Source organism: Panthera leo, chromosome C2 (assembly GCF_018350215.1).
Source record: "Panthera leo isolate Ple1 chromosome C2, P.leo_Ple1_pat1.1, whole genome shotgun sequence".
Taxonomy (NCBI): Eukaryota; Metazoa; Chordata; class Mammalia; order Carnivora; family Felidae; genus Panthera; species Panthera leo.
In genome coordinates, this window is record NC_056687.1 from 100240853 (window position 1) to 100258065 (window position 17213).

The following is a 17213-nucleotide window of genomic DNA, read 5'->3' on the forward strand; positions in this document are numbered from 1 at the left end:
TACTTGAATCAAAAACTAAATTAATAAAAAAAAATGAGTGTGAGCTGTATGAAAAAAATGGTTACACCTGAGTCATTGGGATGTTGGAGTTAAACATTATTTTGTTGTCTCTGTCTCTCACTAAGCTGTGCAAGGCAATGAATTGTCTTTTTATTGTTAAAATCCTTGTGCCTAGAATAGTGCATGATACAGAAAAATTACTGAATAATTGCCAAATAAATTTTTACAATTTAAATGCAAAATGTATTTTATGATAATTATTTTACAGAGAATGTCTTTAAGAAATATAAGGAGTTAAGAGATTAAATTTTTACAAATGTATTTATGATAAAAATATGCTTAATACATAAAATATTTTACCTGGCAAGTTAATTTTATTCATTTTCTCTATCGCATCACAAATTTATTGAATATTTGTTTCTAAGTTAGAGGAATAAAAGATAAAGTTAAATATACTTAAAATATATGTAGGGCTTAACTGTCATTAATAAGACAAGTTCTGAGAAAATTGTAAAGAAAGAAAAGTGTGATATAAACAGATTTTCTAGTACTTCTTTCTCTAATATATGCCTCTTCATAAGCAGATTCCATGGTTGAAATAAATATGATTCCATGTTGAGGAAAAACTCATTTGAGAAAATGCTTTAACTAACCTGACTGTCATGTACAGTTCCTCCAACTTAGTTACCTGAACTAAATTATCTGTTTTTAGTATTTGACTTTTTTAAAAAACAAAAGATATTTAGAGGAAGAAGGACCAAGATGACAGAGCAGCATGGAAGTTTTCTGCTTCTTTCATCCCTGAAATGCAGCTAAATCAGCATCACACCATTTTGCACACCTAGAAAATTGGTCTGAAGATTAACACAAGATGCATAACTTGAACTGGAGAACTCGGCAGGTACAAGGCAGGTACAAGGCTCGGAGAGGTGAACTGGGGGAGAGGGATGCTGCAGAGGGTAGAGAGCTGTGTTTGCTTGTGAAGAAAGGACAGAGACAGGAAGAAGAGTATAGGAAAAGCACTCCCTCTGAAAGCAGCTGGAGAGAAAAAACAAAGATTGGAAACATCAAGAGACTGACCAAGAAAGGGATAAAGGAGAGATTCCAATACCATTAGGACTCTATAAACAGGGGAGCACAGATAGTAGATGCAAAATCCTCAACAAGTTACTAGCCAATTGGATCCAACAATACATTAAAAGAATTATTCACCACGACCAAGTGGGATTTATACCTGGGATACAGGGCTGGTTCAATATACACAAATCAGTCAATGTAATACATCATTAATAAAGGACAAGAACCACATGATACTCTCAATAGATTCAGAGAAAGCATTTGACAAAAATACAGCATTCTTTTTGGATAAAAATCCAGAAGAAAGTAGGAAGATCATACCTCAAGATCATAAAAACCGTATATGAAAGACCCACTTCTAATATCATCCTCAGTGGGGAAAAACTGAGAGCTTTCCTCCTAAGGTCAGGAACATGACAGGGATGTTCAATACATAATATTGTAAGTCCTAGCCTCAGCAATCAGACAACATGAAGGAATAAAAGGCATCCAAATCGGCAAGGAGGAAGTCAAACTTTCACTCCTCACAGAGGACATGATACTGTATGTGGAAAACCTAAAAGATTTCACCAAAAAACTTTAGAACTGATCCATGATTTCAGCAAAGTCACAGGATATAAAATCAGTGCACAGAAATCGGTCTCATTTCTATACACCAATAATGAAGCAAGAGAAAGAGAAATCAAGGAATCGATCCCATTTACAATTGCACCAAAAAACATAAAATACCTAGGAATTCACCAAAGACATGAAAAATCTATACACTGAAAACAATAGAAAGCTTATGAAAGAAATTGAAGAAGACAGAAACAAATGGAAAAATATTCCATACTCATGGATTGGAAGAACAAATATTGTTAAAATGTCAATACCACCCAAAGCAATCTATATATTCAATGCAATACCTATCAAAATACCACCAGCATTCTTCACAGAGCTAGAACAAACAATCCTAAAATTTGTATGGAACCACAAAAAAACCCGAATAACCTGAGAAATCTTGAAAAGGAAAACCAAAGCTGAAGGCATCACAATGCAGACTTCAAGATGTATTACAAAGCCGTAATCATCAAGACAGTAAGGTACTGTTACAGAAACAGACACTTAGATCAATGTAACAGAATAGAGACCACAGAAATGGATTCAGAAATGTATGGCCAACTAATCTTTGACAAAGCAGTTAAGAATATCCAATGGAATAAAGACAGTCTCCTCGGCAAATGGTGTTGAGAAAACTAGATAGGGACATGCAGAAAAGTGAACCTGGACCACTTTCTTACACCACACACAAAAATAAACTCAAAATGGATGAAAGACCTAAATGTAAGACAGGAATCCATCAAAATCCTAGAGGAGAAATCAGACAAAAACCTCTTTGATCTTGCCTGCAGCAACTTCTTACTCAACACGTCTCCAGATGCAAGGGAAACAAAAGCAAAAAATGAACTATCGGCACCTCATCAAGTTAAAAAGCTCTGCACAATGAAATAAACAACCAGCAAAACTAAAAGGCAACCAACGGAATGGGAGAAGAGATTTACAAATCACATATCAGATAAAGGGTTAGTATTCAAAATCTATAAAGAACTTCTCAAACTTAACACCCAAAAAACAAATAATCCAGTGAAGAAATGGACAAAAGACATGAATAGACCCTTTTCAAAAGAAGACATCCAGATGGCTAACAAATATATGAAAAATTGCTTAATATCACTCATCATCAGGGATATACAAATCAAAACCACAATGAGATACCACCTCACAGCAATCAGAATGGCTAAAATTAACAACTCAGGCAACAACAGACGTTGGTGAGGATTCAGAGAAAGAGAATGTCTTTTGCATTGCTGATAGGAATGCAAACTGGTGCAGCCACTCCGGAAGACAGTATGGAAGTTCATCAAAAAATTAAAAATAGAACTACTCTATGACTCAGCAACTGCACTACTAGGTATTTATCCAAAGGATATAGGTGTGCTGTTTTGAAGGGGCACATGCACCCCAATGTTTATGGCAGCACTATCGACAGTAGCCAAAGTATGGAGAGCCCAAATGTCCATCAGTATATGAGTGGATAAAGAAGATGTGGCATACACACACACACACACACACACACACACACACACATTTAATATACACACACAATGGAGTATTACTCGTCAATCACAAAGAACAAAATCTTGCCTTTTGCAACAATGTGGATGGAACTAGAGGGTATTATGCTAAGTGAAATTAATCAAAGAAAGACAAATATCATATGATTTCACTCATATGTGAAATTTAAGATACAAAACAGATGAACATAAGGAAATGAAAGCATAAATGATATAAAAACAAGGAGGGGGCAAAATATAAAAGACTCTTAAATACAGAGAACAAGCTGAGGGTTGCTGGAAGGGTTACGGGTGGGGGATGGGTTAAATGGGCAAGGGGCATTAAGGAAGATTCTTGTTGGGATGGGCACTGTGTGTTATACATAGGGTATGGATCACTGGATTCTACTCTGGAAATCATTATTGCACTATATGCTAACTAACTTGGATGTAAATTTTAAAAAAAGAAAAAAGAAAATGTTTAATTTTAGGTTTTCTTTCTGTATCATTTTTGAGCACCTTCCATTTTTTATTAAAAAACCTATATAGTTCTCTCTGGCTGCTTGAAGCTTAGCCACCATTATGAACAACACAGTAACTATCCAGACCATGAAGTTCATGACCATCCGACTACTTCAGCAAAAACTAATGGTCATTGATATTCTTCATCCTGGAAAAGCAACAAAACCCAAGACAGAAGTTTCAAAAAATTAGCCAAAATGTACAAAACCACAGCAGATGTCTTCTTTGTGTTTAGATTCAGAAGTTTGGCATGATTTATGATTCTTGGGTTATGCAAAGAAAAATGAACCCAAACATAGACTTGCAAGACATGGACTGTATGAGAAGAAACAGACCTCAAGAAAACAGTGAAAGGAACAGTAGAACAGAGCAAAGAAAGTCAGGGGGACTGCAAACACTAGTGTTGGTGCTGGCAAAATATGAGCTGGTGATTGGACAAAAGAAGGAGTAAAGATTCTTTTATCTGTAGTCATTGTGCAGATTTTTCATGAAAGGATTAATGAACTAAGAACTTAAAAAAACACTTATGTAAATTTGCAGCCACAAAAATCAAACAATATAAAACAAAATAACAAAGCAATGACTTTGATTTTAAATAACTCTTCCATTTATGAGGAAAACTAGAGTTGATGGTGTTTGTCATATATTCTTATAAATAATTTTTAGTATCTTTTCATGAATAATCTAATTATCCAAATTTATTTTAAATTGTGATAATTACTTAATATGAAACTTGTTTAACTTAACTTCTATTTTTCTAGTTCTTTGGAACTTACTTCTATTTTTCTAGTTCTTTGGTTATGTGTTCTCTATTGAGTGTAAACCATTTAGATGAATAAAAAATTCACTCAGAATTTAGAGGACTCAAAATCTCTTTAGTTGATGACATGTGACCTTGTCTTCTAAATTGGAGTGTATAGCTAATAGATTATAATATCTCTGAAAAAAATGTAGTTGTATGTAAAAAAACTTGTTATTATAAAATCTCTAGGAGCAGATTATTCATTGGTGAATTCTACCAAACAGTTGCAGAAGAAGTAACACCAGTTCCAAATAAAAATTTCCAGAATAGGTAAGAGTAAGAAGCCCTTCCCATTTCATTTTATGAGTCCAGTTTACCCAGGTACAAAAATCAGGCAAATATATTAGAGGAAATTAAAAAAAAAACCAGCCAGTATCTTCATGAAAATAGACCCCAAAATCCTTAAGAAAATAGAAGCAAATGCAACCAACATTATTGAAAAAGATAATACATTATGACAATATAGGATTTATTCTGAAAGCACAAGACTTTTTTCTGTACTTATAAATCAGTGGAGGAAATTCACCAGTTTTACAAACCAAACAGGAAGAGTAATTTGGCCATCTCAATGAATGCTGAAAAAACTTTTAAGAAATTTCAATATCCATTTCAACAAACTAAGAGAAGAAAGTAATTTCTTCAATGTGATAAAGAGAATCTGTCAACAAACAAACAAACAAAACCCTACAAACATTATTCTTAATGGTGAAAGATTAAATATTTCCCTCTGATCAAGAACAATGCAAGGATGACTGCTCACATTGCTCCATTTAACATTTTACTGGAAGTTCTAGTAAGTGCAACAAGTCAAGGAAAAGGAATAGTAGACAAATGGATTGAAATTAAAGAATATAAATTTATCAATAAAAGATGACATACATGGTCATCTATGTAAAAATCACAATGATTCTACAAAATGGTATGGGAACTTACTATATAAGTTTAGCAAAATTATAGGATACAGGGTTGATATACAAAATTCAACCATTTTTCTATATTCTAACACTGAATATTTCAATTTGAAATAAGAAAATATCATTTAAACTAGCACCACCAAACAAAACCCTTATGTATAAATATTAAAATATGGACAATATCTGCATACTGAAAAATTCTGATGAAAGAAATCAAGGCCTAAGTAAATGGGAATATATACCATGTTTATGGTTTGAAAGACTCAATACTAATAACATATAAAATTTCCTTAAAGTGACTTACAGATTCAATGCAATCCCAAGTAAAATCCCAACGGGAATTTTAGGTGGAAGTCAAGAAACTTATTCTAAAACATACATGAGAAAAAGAGAACTAAAATTGACAAAGCAATTCTGAAAAAGAACAAAACTAGAAGACTCATCCTTCTGGATTACATGAATAATTGTGAAGCAATAGACGGTATGGTCTTTAAGAAAAGCTAGACATATAGATCACAGGAACAGAGTAGAGAGTCCAAAATGGACCCACACATGTATGAACAAAATTTCAACAAAGGTGAAAAGATATTTAATGGATAAAGGATAGTTTGTTTTTTAACAGTATTGCTGGGACAATTAGTTATTTACGTGCAAAAAAATTAAACTTTGCCGGAACTTCCACAGCATAAAAATTGAATCCACAAAGAATATAGTACTAAAATTATAAAACTTAAAAGCAGAAAATTTCTAGAAAATAGGAGAAAATATCTATGAGCTTGGATAGGCACGGATTTCCTACATATGACACCAAAAGAATGAACCAATTAATTTTTTTAATTTATTTTATTTCAAGAGAGAGTGAGAGAAAGAGAGAGTGCAAACAGAGGAGGGGCAGAGAGAGAAGAGAGAAACCCAGGAAGTTTCCATGCTGTCAGCGCAGACCCTGACAAGGGATTCAATCTCATGAACAGTGAGATCATGACCTGAACCAAAATCAAGAGTCAGATGCTTAACCATCTGAGCCATTCAGGCGCCTCCGAACTAAAAAACAAATAAACAAACAAATAAATAAATATTGATCTTTAAAAAATTGAAAACAACTGTTCTTCAAAAGACATTGTTAAGAGAATGAGTAACCAAGCCATAGAACATGGAAAAATATTTGCAAATTATGTGCATAATAAAATAATATATTTTAAACATGGAGTTCTGTGCAATTTTTACTGATTGTTCATTCTTAACAATGTGGAAATTCCCTCAGAAAGACTTAGATAGCAGGTTTCTAAGCTGGCTTCACTGTTCTTAGCTTATTTGCCAAAGAAATATGCCCTTAAATCTCTACTGAATATTTAGAAGTAGGTAAATCTCATAAGTGCTAAAGGAATGAGATTAATTTTAGACCAGCCTCTAGTCACTTTATTTTTATTTTTATTTTTCTCTACTATTATTTATAAAACTTCTTTTTCAGGAGTGTATACATTAAATAGCCACTCCAGAGAAATCATGATCTGTTTAAATTCATTAGTCTTTTTTTATTGGCTATTTCCAATATGTGAATGAGTTTTCTGTATTTTAAAACTAGTTTTTTCCAGGGCACTTGAGTGGCTTAGTTGGTTAAGCATCAGACTCTCTTAATTTCAGTTGAGGTCATGATCTCAGGATTTGAGAGTTCTAGTCCCACGCTGGCTCTGTACTGATGGCGTGGACCCTGCTTGGGAATTTCTCTCTCTCCCTCTCTCTCTGTCCCTTCCCCACTCTCTTTCTGTCAAAATAAATAAATAAACTTTAAAAAATGTAGTTTTTTCCCACAATAAATCTCCTAGAATCAAAATATGGAAATAGAGTAAATAAAATTACAGCATTAACAAGCTGAAAATTGTTTTTCAAGGGCTGTTTTCAGGAACTAGATAGTATTTTCATCGACGTTTGCAATATAATTTCAATGATATTTACAATATTTAGAATGATAATTATAAAGATTATTCTAAAATTAATTTTAATTAGTTCCATTTTATGTAACTTCATAGCACTGATAGTATTACAGGCAAAATATATTTTTACATATAATATGATTGAAATTTAATAGGTAACAGTCTATTCTGTCCATTTGTTTCAGTGATAATTAAATGATAGGTTTTAAAAATTAACTTATTAGGAGTTCTCTGAAAACTTATATTTGAAATGAAGCAGCTCCTTCCATATTTAAGTCCACAATTCACACTTCAAGAATGCAGATTTGAAAAAAAACATAAATTTTTCCTATAAAATAGCAAAGCATGAGTGAGACCCCTTTTCATTTTCCTTTCCATTTTACAACCACTTATAGTGATACTATTAGGGTTTTTAAGATTTTTATTATTATCTTAATAGTCCCAGAGGTTTATGCCATATATGTGTACCTGTAGTTTTCTGGTTTATGAAAATACTTGACAAGCTACATAATGGAAGTCTAGAGAAGGTAATAAATAATACACATAATCCAACTACCAACCTCTTGATCCAGAGTAGACACATTTAACATTTCATCATTAAAATTTATTATCAATAAGCAATGTCTGTTCTTACAATCTGTATTAGATGAGTATAAAATGCTTTAATTAAGAGAGTCAAATTATTCACTGGCTCAAGGAAGGTAGATTATTTGTCTCTAATTGTATAGCTCAGAGAAAGGTTAATGATCTAGAGTGAACAGATAGTTTTTGTTTGTTTGCTTCAAGTTTTTTATTTAAATTCTAGTTAGTTAACAGTAGTGCAATATTAGTTTCAGTAGAATTTAGTGATTCATCACTTACATATAACACCAAGTGCCCTCCCTTAATATACATCACCTATGTAGACCATCCCCCCACTCATATTCCCTCCAGCAACCTTCAGTTTGTTCTCTGTAGTTAAGAGTCTGTTTTATGGTTTCTCTGTTTTTCCCCTATGTTCACCTGTTTTGTTTCTTAAATTCCACATGAGTGGAATCATATGGTGTTTGTCTTTCTCTGACTGACTTATTTCACTTGGCATAATATATTATTTTTTAATGCTTATTTATTTTTGAGAGAGAGAGAGTGTGAGCAGGGAGGGGCGGGGGGCGGGGCGGGGACAGAGGATCTGAAGAGAGCTCTGGGCTGACCTCAGCAAGCCTGATACAGGTCTTGAATTCACTAACAGTGACATCATGACCTGAGCTGACGTTAGATGCTCAACCAACTGAGCCACCCAGGCACCCCATATGGTATATTCTGGCTCCTTCCACATCGTTGCAAACGGCAAGATTCTGTTTTTTTTTTTTTTTTATGGATGAGTAAATTCCATTGTGTGGAATGTGTGCATGTGTATACGTATGTATATATATGTATATATATGTATACATATGTGTGTATGTATATATACCATATCTTCTTTATCTATTCATCAGTCGGTGGGCATTAGGGCTCTTAATATAATTTGCTATTATTGATAATGCTGCTATAAATATTAGGGTACATGTGTCCTCTCAAATAAGTGTTTTTGTATCCTTTGGGTAAATACCTAGTAGTGCAGTTGCTGGATCATAGGATAGTTCTATTTTTAACTTTTTGAGGAACCTCTGTACTGTTTTCCAGAGTGCCTGGACCAGTTTGCATTTCCTCCAACAGTATAAGAGAGTTCCCTTTCTCCACATCTTCGCCAACATCTGTTGTCTCCTGAGTTGTTAATTTTAACCATTCTGACAAGTGTGAGGTTATCTTTTTGTGGTTTTGATTTGTGTTTCCTTGATGATAAGTAATGTTGGGCATCTTTTCATGTGTCTGTTAGCCATCTAGATGTCTTCTTTGGAAAAAATGTCTATTCATGTCTTCTGCCCATTTCTTAACTGGATTATTTGTTTTCTGGGTGTTGAGTTTGAGAAGTTTTTCATAGATTATGGATACTAACCCTTTATCAAATATCAAATTTCAGACCCATTTGCAAATATCTTCTTCCCTTCCATCAGTTGCCTTTTAGTTTTATTGATTGTATCCTTTGCTGTGCAGAAGCTTTTTATCTCTATGAAGTCCCAATAGTTCATTTTTGCTTTTGTTTCCCTTGTTTCTGGAGACGTGTCAGTAAGCAGTTGCTAAGGCCAACGTCAAAGAGGTTACTGCCTATGTTCTCCTCTGGGATTTTGTTGGTTTTCTGTCTCACATTTAAGTCTTTCATCCATTTTGAATTTACTTTTGTGTATGGTGTAAGAAAGTGATCCAGTTTCATTCTTCTGCATGTTACTGTCTAGTTTTCCCAACATCATTTGTTGAAGAGACTTCCCATTGGTTATTCTTTCCTGCTTTGTCAGAGATTAATTGACCATGTAATTGTGGGCTCATTTCTGGATTTTCTCTTCTGTTCTGTTGATCTATTTGTCTATTTTTGTGCTAGTATCATATTGTTGTGAGTACTATGGCTTTGTGTTATGACTTGAAGTCTGGAATTGTAATGCCTCCAGCCTTGCCTTGCTTTTTCAAGATTGCTTTGGTTATTTGAAGTATTTCGTGGTTCCATACAAATTTTAGGATTTCTTGTTCTACCTCTGAAAAATGCTGATGGTGTTTTGACAGGGACGAATTAAATGTGAAGATTAATTTGGGTAGTGTAGACATTTTAACAATATTTGTTCTTCTGGGAGCCTGGGTGGCTCAGTTGGTTAAGTGTCTGACTCTTGATTTTGGCTCAGGTCATATCTTATGGTTCATGAGATTGAGCCCTGTGTTGGTCACTGTGATGACAGTGTAGAGCCTGCCTTAGATTTCTCTCTCCCTCTCTCTCTGCCCCACCCCCACTTGTATGCATGCATGCATGTGCTTTCTCAGTTCCTCAAAATAAAGAAACCTAAACAATACATACATATATATATATATATATATATATATATATATATATATATGTGTGTGTGTGTGTGTGTGTGTGTGTGTGTGTGTGTGTGTGTGTATTTTTTCTTTCAATCCATGAGCTTGGAATGTCTTTCCATATCTTCGGGTCATCTTTAATTTCTTTCATCAGTGTTTTATTGTTTTCAGAGTATAGGTCTTTCAGCTTTTTGGTTACTTTTATTCCTAGGTATCTAATTGTTTTTGGTGCAATTGTAAATGGGATTATAAATTATATTAGTTTTAACCCAAAGTGTATGTTTGATATGCATGATTTAACCACCATATGTTGGAAATTCTGAAATGCACATTAGAAAGTCTAAACAGAACAGAGTCCATAAAGAGAGTAGTTGAACACTAATCTGTTCTGTTTAGTAAAAGTGTCAGTCATCAAGTATGGTTCCATTTCACTGTTGGTGTTTACAACTTTTTTTGCCTATTGCACCCCTAACTCAATTTTTGTTAATTTACTTAATGCAGTTTTAGAATTTTGTATAGTTTATATATTAATAAATAAAAAAAATTAAACTCACAATTACTTTTAGATAAAATTATGTTTTAAGTTAAAACACATTTTTCATTATTGTATATAATTTTATGTCTATAATTGAATACCTTTATATTATAGTTTTGTTTGAATTTACCTCCTAGCAATTCATGAACACATTACTCCCCTGGTGGTGAAGTTAATGAATGGAACCAGAGCTAGGGTGGGAGGAAGTATGGAACAATGGAAACAAAAGACACTGCTCAAGCAAAAGCGCCTGAGTGGATCAGTTGGCTAAGCAGCCACAACTCTCCTGGTTCCAGATTCAGAGTCTCTGTCTAGCCCTGTGCTGGCAACATTGAGCCTGCTTAGGACTCTGTCTCCCTCTTTCTTTGCCCCTCCCCCACTCACGCATGTGCTCTCGCATGCGCGCGCTCTCGCGCTCTCTCTCTCTCTCTCTCTCTCTCTCTCTCTCTCTCAAAAATAAATAAATAAACATTTAAAGAAACTGTTCAAGGCAAAGGCCAGCTCACAGCACCAGACATGGAAACCTGGATATGAAAGAGAAGGCATGAAAATTTCAAATCATAAACTTTTTAAATCGAGAGAACAAACAGTATTTCTTAAAATATATCTACACATAAAAGAAAATCTACAAAATATTAATTAAAACTTGACAGAATTAGTTTCAGTTCAAAGATGTGAGACACTGGAGTGTTTGATATTACTCTTAGAAGAGAAAAAAAACAAAGGGTAGAGAAATTGCTAATTAATTACTTTATTTTGAGCCAATCAGAAAATTTAAATTGCAGAGAAAACAACTAACCTGAATTTTAGGATTGATCCATATAGTTGCATGAATCAATATTCATAACTTCTATTCCTGAGTAGTATGCCAGGTATTGATGGGCACCTTAGTTGTTTCCAGGTTGGGGAAATTATAAAGCTTCTATAAACATTGATGTAGAAAATTTATAATCAATTTGTCTATATTTATTTCCTGAGATTTTTATTGATATTATATTGAATATGTAGATCTAGTTATGAAGAATAAACAGTTTAATAATTTTCAGTTTTCTAATCCATGAATACAGTTTATCTCTCCATTTATTTAGATCTTAAACTTCTTTTATCAACATTTTGTTGTTTTCAGAATAGTCTGCATATATTTGTTAGATTTATACCTAAATATTCATTTTTCATGCTATCATAAATTATCTATCTATCCATTTATATCTGTAAAGATATATGCTAGATATATATCTCTCTATATATTTCTCTTTATATATATTTTTTTAGATAAAGAAATCTAAAAACAAAAAAAATAAAAAATATATTTATATGTAATATATTAAGTTTCAGTTTCCAATTACTGTTACGTAGGAACATGATTGACTTTTGTACATTGACTTTATATTCTGTGACCTTGCTACACTCACATCCTGACTCTAATTCAGTATTTTGAATGACTTTTCCACATGCATAATTGTGTGCTATGTGAGTAGAGAGTAAATCACTCATAATTTCTATTACATTGGACTTCTGCCCACTGAGACAATCTAGAATGATTCTAATGTTATTTCCATATCACTGCTCTTTATATATTGGAAGTTCTCCTTTATATTCCCCCTAAGTCTTGACAGTAATCCATGTATTCACTTCTTTTACTCCTATTCAGATTGTCTCAAAAAACCAGTAACTGTACTTTGTGTGACCACATTATTTTAATATATATTCCTTTGAAAAGATAGTGCCAAGATCGTGTGCAGAACTCAGACACGAAGCACTTCAAATTGTAATCTCTGATAACAGAGCTGCAATAATGTTAATAGATTATGTTAGTGCATATAAATCTCACAATGACTCTTTGGGTAGATATTTTTATTACCTCTTTGTAAAGAGGTTTAGGCTTAAAAACATTAACAGATTTGCCCACAGTTTCTTAGGAATATGTAGTACAGCTGGCGTTTGGAACCAGGTCTCTTATATTAAATCCTTTGCTCCTGAACACTATACTAACTTAAACAAGTAATGTAATTGATACTATAATTTTACTGTATGAAATGTTGTTTACAATATAATTTTTGATAATTAAATTTGTGCTATAAATAAAAAATATAGATAAAATGTTGATTTTATTTCTGAATTACTTATTTATATATCTGTACTTTTACATTTTAGTCTTACAGATTAGCTCAGTCTTTCAACCTTAAAGTTAATAATGAGACACAGGAAATAACTTTTATTTAATCATTGCTTTTTATATTATCTTCTATTTTATATCTATTTTATTTATCTTCCATTAAATATTATCTTCTAGGGGCGCCTGGGTGGCGCAGTCGGTTAAGCGTCCGACTTCAGCCAGGTCATGATCTCGCGGTCCGTGAGTTCGAGCCCCGCGTCAGGCTCTGGGCTGATGGCTCGGAGCCTGGAGCCTGTTTCCGATTCTGTGTCTCCCTCTCTCTCTGCCCCTCCCCCGTTCATGCTCTGTCTCTCTCTGTCCCAAAAATAAAATAAAAAAAAAAAAAAATAAATAAATAAATAAATAAATAAATAAATATTATCTTCTAATTGTTAATTCCTGCAAATGTTTTCCAGATCTACCTTACCAATATGTTTCTACGTTTTAGTAATAGTTTAAATTTCACACAATTAGATAAGACAGTTATTCAAACAATATCTAAATAATGAAAGAAATAAAATTATGAAAAGAAAACAATATAAATAAACACTTTTATGTTCTTGGGCTAGTTCATAGCTTCAGGAATCAAAGACTATCTGAGGGCACAATTATTAATTAACTTAGATTCCTATACAGAATTATTTATGCAACTATTTCCAGGGTTAAGGTTTTTTTTTCGACGCATGTTGAAGTTTATTAAATACTGACAGCTGGTGAAGGTGCAATAAAACTTTATGAGTAGCTCAATATATATCTGAGCAGTTTCCTTGATCATAACTTTTGCAGCCTTACCCAGCTCTGGTACGGCATAGTGAACAGAACAGGCTATGAAATAAGGTACGTTTATGGATCATATTTCTTCATTACTTTCATGTTTCTAAGTAATTATGTATTCCTTTAATTCATGTTAGCAATATTCCTGTCTATTTGTACTTCTTTAAAAAAGAAAAGACAGCTTATTTTCATTTGCCATTTTAAATATATAGTCTTTGTACTAAAACAGGAGAAAACATTTTTAAATTTTTTTAAGATATGAGAATATTTTCTTTCCCCAGCTCTTCATTATAAGTGAATCAAAGCAAGTTTTGTTTAACTACTTCATATAGAAAAAAGTAAGAATCAAAACATATCTTAAAATATGTAGAAATATTCTAAGTATGACTAAATGTATTTTATTTAAGAAACTATGTATAGGTGGAGTAGAATGCTACAGTTAAAAAACATTTAATCTTTTCTAGCAAATCTTTTTTACAAAGTCATTAAACTACCATCTAGTAAAGTATTACTCATTTTTAAAATAAATTTACACAGAAAGGACATCAATATATAATTTCCCGAAAAGTGTTTTGCTTAAAATTGCTGTGATCCAAAATGTGATCAATGTAATTACCACCTACAGCACATGAACAATTTTAGTACTGATTGTTTATGAGTACTCACATGAGTAATTTAATTTTAATACATTAATTTTGTTCTGATTCTTCTAGATAAAAGAGGGTTTGCTTCATAACAATATGCATTTTTGTTTTTAGACTTTTCTTAACAAAAGAAAAGCACAATCCTTATTGGCTTCTTGATACCAAAGTAAGATATTACTTTGAGTGAGACAAACTTATCTGAAGTTAAACATTAAATGCAACTGTGTCCTTTCTCACATAACATTGAGCAGTTGGGTTTCATTTTCTCAACAACCTCCTATATCCTCTGTCACTTTGATTAAGTCTAGTTTACATTTGGGTTCTTTGAAGATTACAGATACAATAAACAGCTTACATATGTGTAATAGGAAATCATATATTAAAATTGAATGCTAATCTTTAAACATTCATTCATAAGGTGCAGTTTAAAAAATGAATTGTGCTTACTTGATGTCAGGCTCTGAACTACTTTCATGATTATTGCTAGTAAGAATAGAGCAACAATTAAGGAAATTGACATATATATAAAGAAGGGCAGTAGATATGCTATGTAATATGGTAAAATGGAAAAAAGGATGGATTAACTCTGCCTCTAAGAGTAGGAAAGAACTCACAAAGGACATGGCGTTTGAACTGGCATAAATTGGAAGTGACCTAGAAAAGCAGATATGGAAGGATTGAAGAAAGACTAAACAACATGTACTAAGAAGATATGTTATACAAAAAAGATGTTGCAGTGTTGGAGTTAAGATGAAGGTATAATTCTGAAAATATTTTGGAGGTAGAACCAAGAGGCCTTTTGAATGAATGAATGAAAGAAATTTTTAGGTTGGGGCAACTGGATATGAACTGATCTAGATAATTACAGAAGAGGCTAGGGTGAGAGGCCAAAAAGTTTTATTTTAAAATCAGCAATTTATAATCACTGTATTGCACAACTGAAACTAATATTATACTGTATGTTAAGTAACTAAAATTTAAATAAAATCTAAGAAAAATAATATATGCAATTTATTAAAGCATTTACCATGAAAATTCTAAAGTCCCACCTGGGTATATGCCATTGAATAAGATTTATATAAAAAATCATAGAATACAGAAAAGTCAGGGAAACTTGAAGACTAAGAGAGATGAGAGATGTATGGTCAAAACTAAACTAAACAAATAAAATTTAAGATAATCGCTGGAAAAAAAGCTCTTCCCAATCTACATTTAAGTATCCTCTGTATACTAACTGAAATGTATTATGTTATCAGAAAATAAGCACCTGTGTTTGATACAAGAGTTTAGTATATTTTATTTTCATTTTGAGGGAGGAACTTGGAGATCATGCAGTTCAAACCTTTTTTTAAATGACATCTCCCAAATATATACTGTATACATATATAATTTTTCACAATATTTTATATTTATATTCATATGTATATTCTTTCCAAATATATTTATATTCTTTTCCACAGTATTGTTATAAGAAAGCAGTATTGAAATTGAGATCCAATTGTATTAACTATGGTTAAAAATCATTTTGACTTTGAGAGACAATAACTTATTTTCTCTAAGCTTGAAGTTGCTAAGAAGCAAAATGTGGATAACATCATCTCCTTCCTAAAATTGTGAGAAGTAGGGAACACAGTGCAAGTGGTAGGTTTCTTTCACTTGAGAAAGGCCCTAAAATGAGAGAGCAAGGCACATCTGCTGAAAGATCTTTGCTTCGCTTTTCCACCATTTATGTTTCATCTTAGTTACCACAATAATGTGTATCACAAATTCACTCAGTTTATTAAAAATTGCAAGTGTAGTTTACATTTTTGCCAATATTTATTTAGATTATAAACAGAGCCGTCTGCAGCTCTGCTTGTGTTGTAGCTAAAAAAAGAGGAATGTATATACTTTAATGATAATGATGGTGGTGTACTGTAAGTACATATTTTACATTTTGAACATATATTTCTTTTCTTTCTTTAGATGGCAAGGAAGAAATTTTCTGGATTAGAAATCTCTCTGATTGTCCTTTTTGCTATAGTTACTATAATAGCTATTGCCCTAATTGCTGTTTTAGCAACTAGGACACCTGCTGTTGAAGGTAAGTAATGTTAAAAAATACTTACACCTTATAGTGAAGTTAAAGAAACTTTACTCCATATTAGTTATGGGTTTTTAAAAGTTATCTACATGAGATGAAATGTTAAGAAAGATCTCTGGGAAGTTACATAATTACTCCAGTTTTTTCTATCTATTACAGTTATTTTAGTTAAGAGCTGTTATAATTAAGGAATCTATCTGCTTTGACATTAATAACCTTCCCCACATTGTGTTGCTTGAGAAATAGTGAAGAGGCAAAGGGATCAAGGTGTTAATGGAAGGAGGAGGAATAATCATCTACTGTTTTTAGTGAGGTTCTTCTAATTAATGGAAATACCTAGGTTTTTGCTCTGGCCTTCAGATACTTGGAAAAGTGGGGGTGGGGGGGTGGAAAATCTATGGGACTTCCCTCTTTATTTTAGGCTCAGTATTGTTTTTTGTTTTTTGTTTTTGTTTTTTTAAAGGAGAGAGGATGTATAACAAAAAAAGGATAGAGGGAAGGTGAAACAAAGCTTGAAAAGTTTATCTATTTTTTTTCTGAATATTTCTATCCTCATTTAGAGTAAATGCATACTACTCCTATCCACCTCACCTGCTTTCCCTTTTTCATCATTCTCTCTAGACCAAATCAGGACTGGCAAGGATAATGTTACAAAGTATCTTGTAGTCTAACCATAGTTAATTTTCTACTGCTCTTAGTCGTTTGTTTTACTTTCTTCTAGTATACTGCAAACTCACTACTTTGTGAAGTAACCGATTTTG

At 32.6% G+C, this 17213-nt stretch overlaps 1 protein-coding gene across 1 annotated transcript in view; it reads left to right on the forward strand.

Annotated features, from left to right (window-relative positions):
* Positions 1 to 13703: 13703 nt before the first annotated feature.
* SI (sucrase-isomaltase) overlaps positions 13704 to 17213 on the forward strand; it is a 98574-nt gene continuing 95064 nt past the window's right edge. The window contains exons 1-3 of the mRNA XM_042955265.1: positions 13704 to 13788; positions 14972 to 15125; positions 16335 to 16452. Coding sequence (XP_042811199.1) covers positions 15120 to 15125; positions 16335 to 16452 — 124 coding nt within the window. The 5' untranslated portion in view covers positions 13704 to 13788; positions 14972 to 15119. The remainder of the gene's footprint in view (positions 13789 to 14971; positions 15126 to 16334; positions 16453 to 17213) is intronic.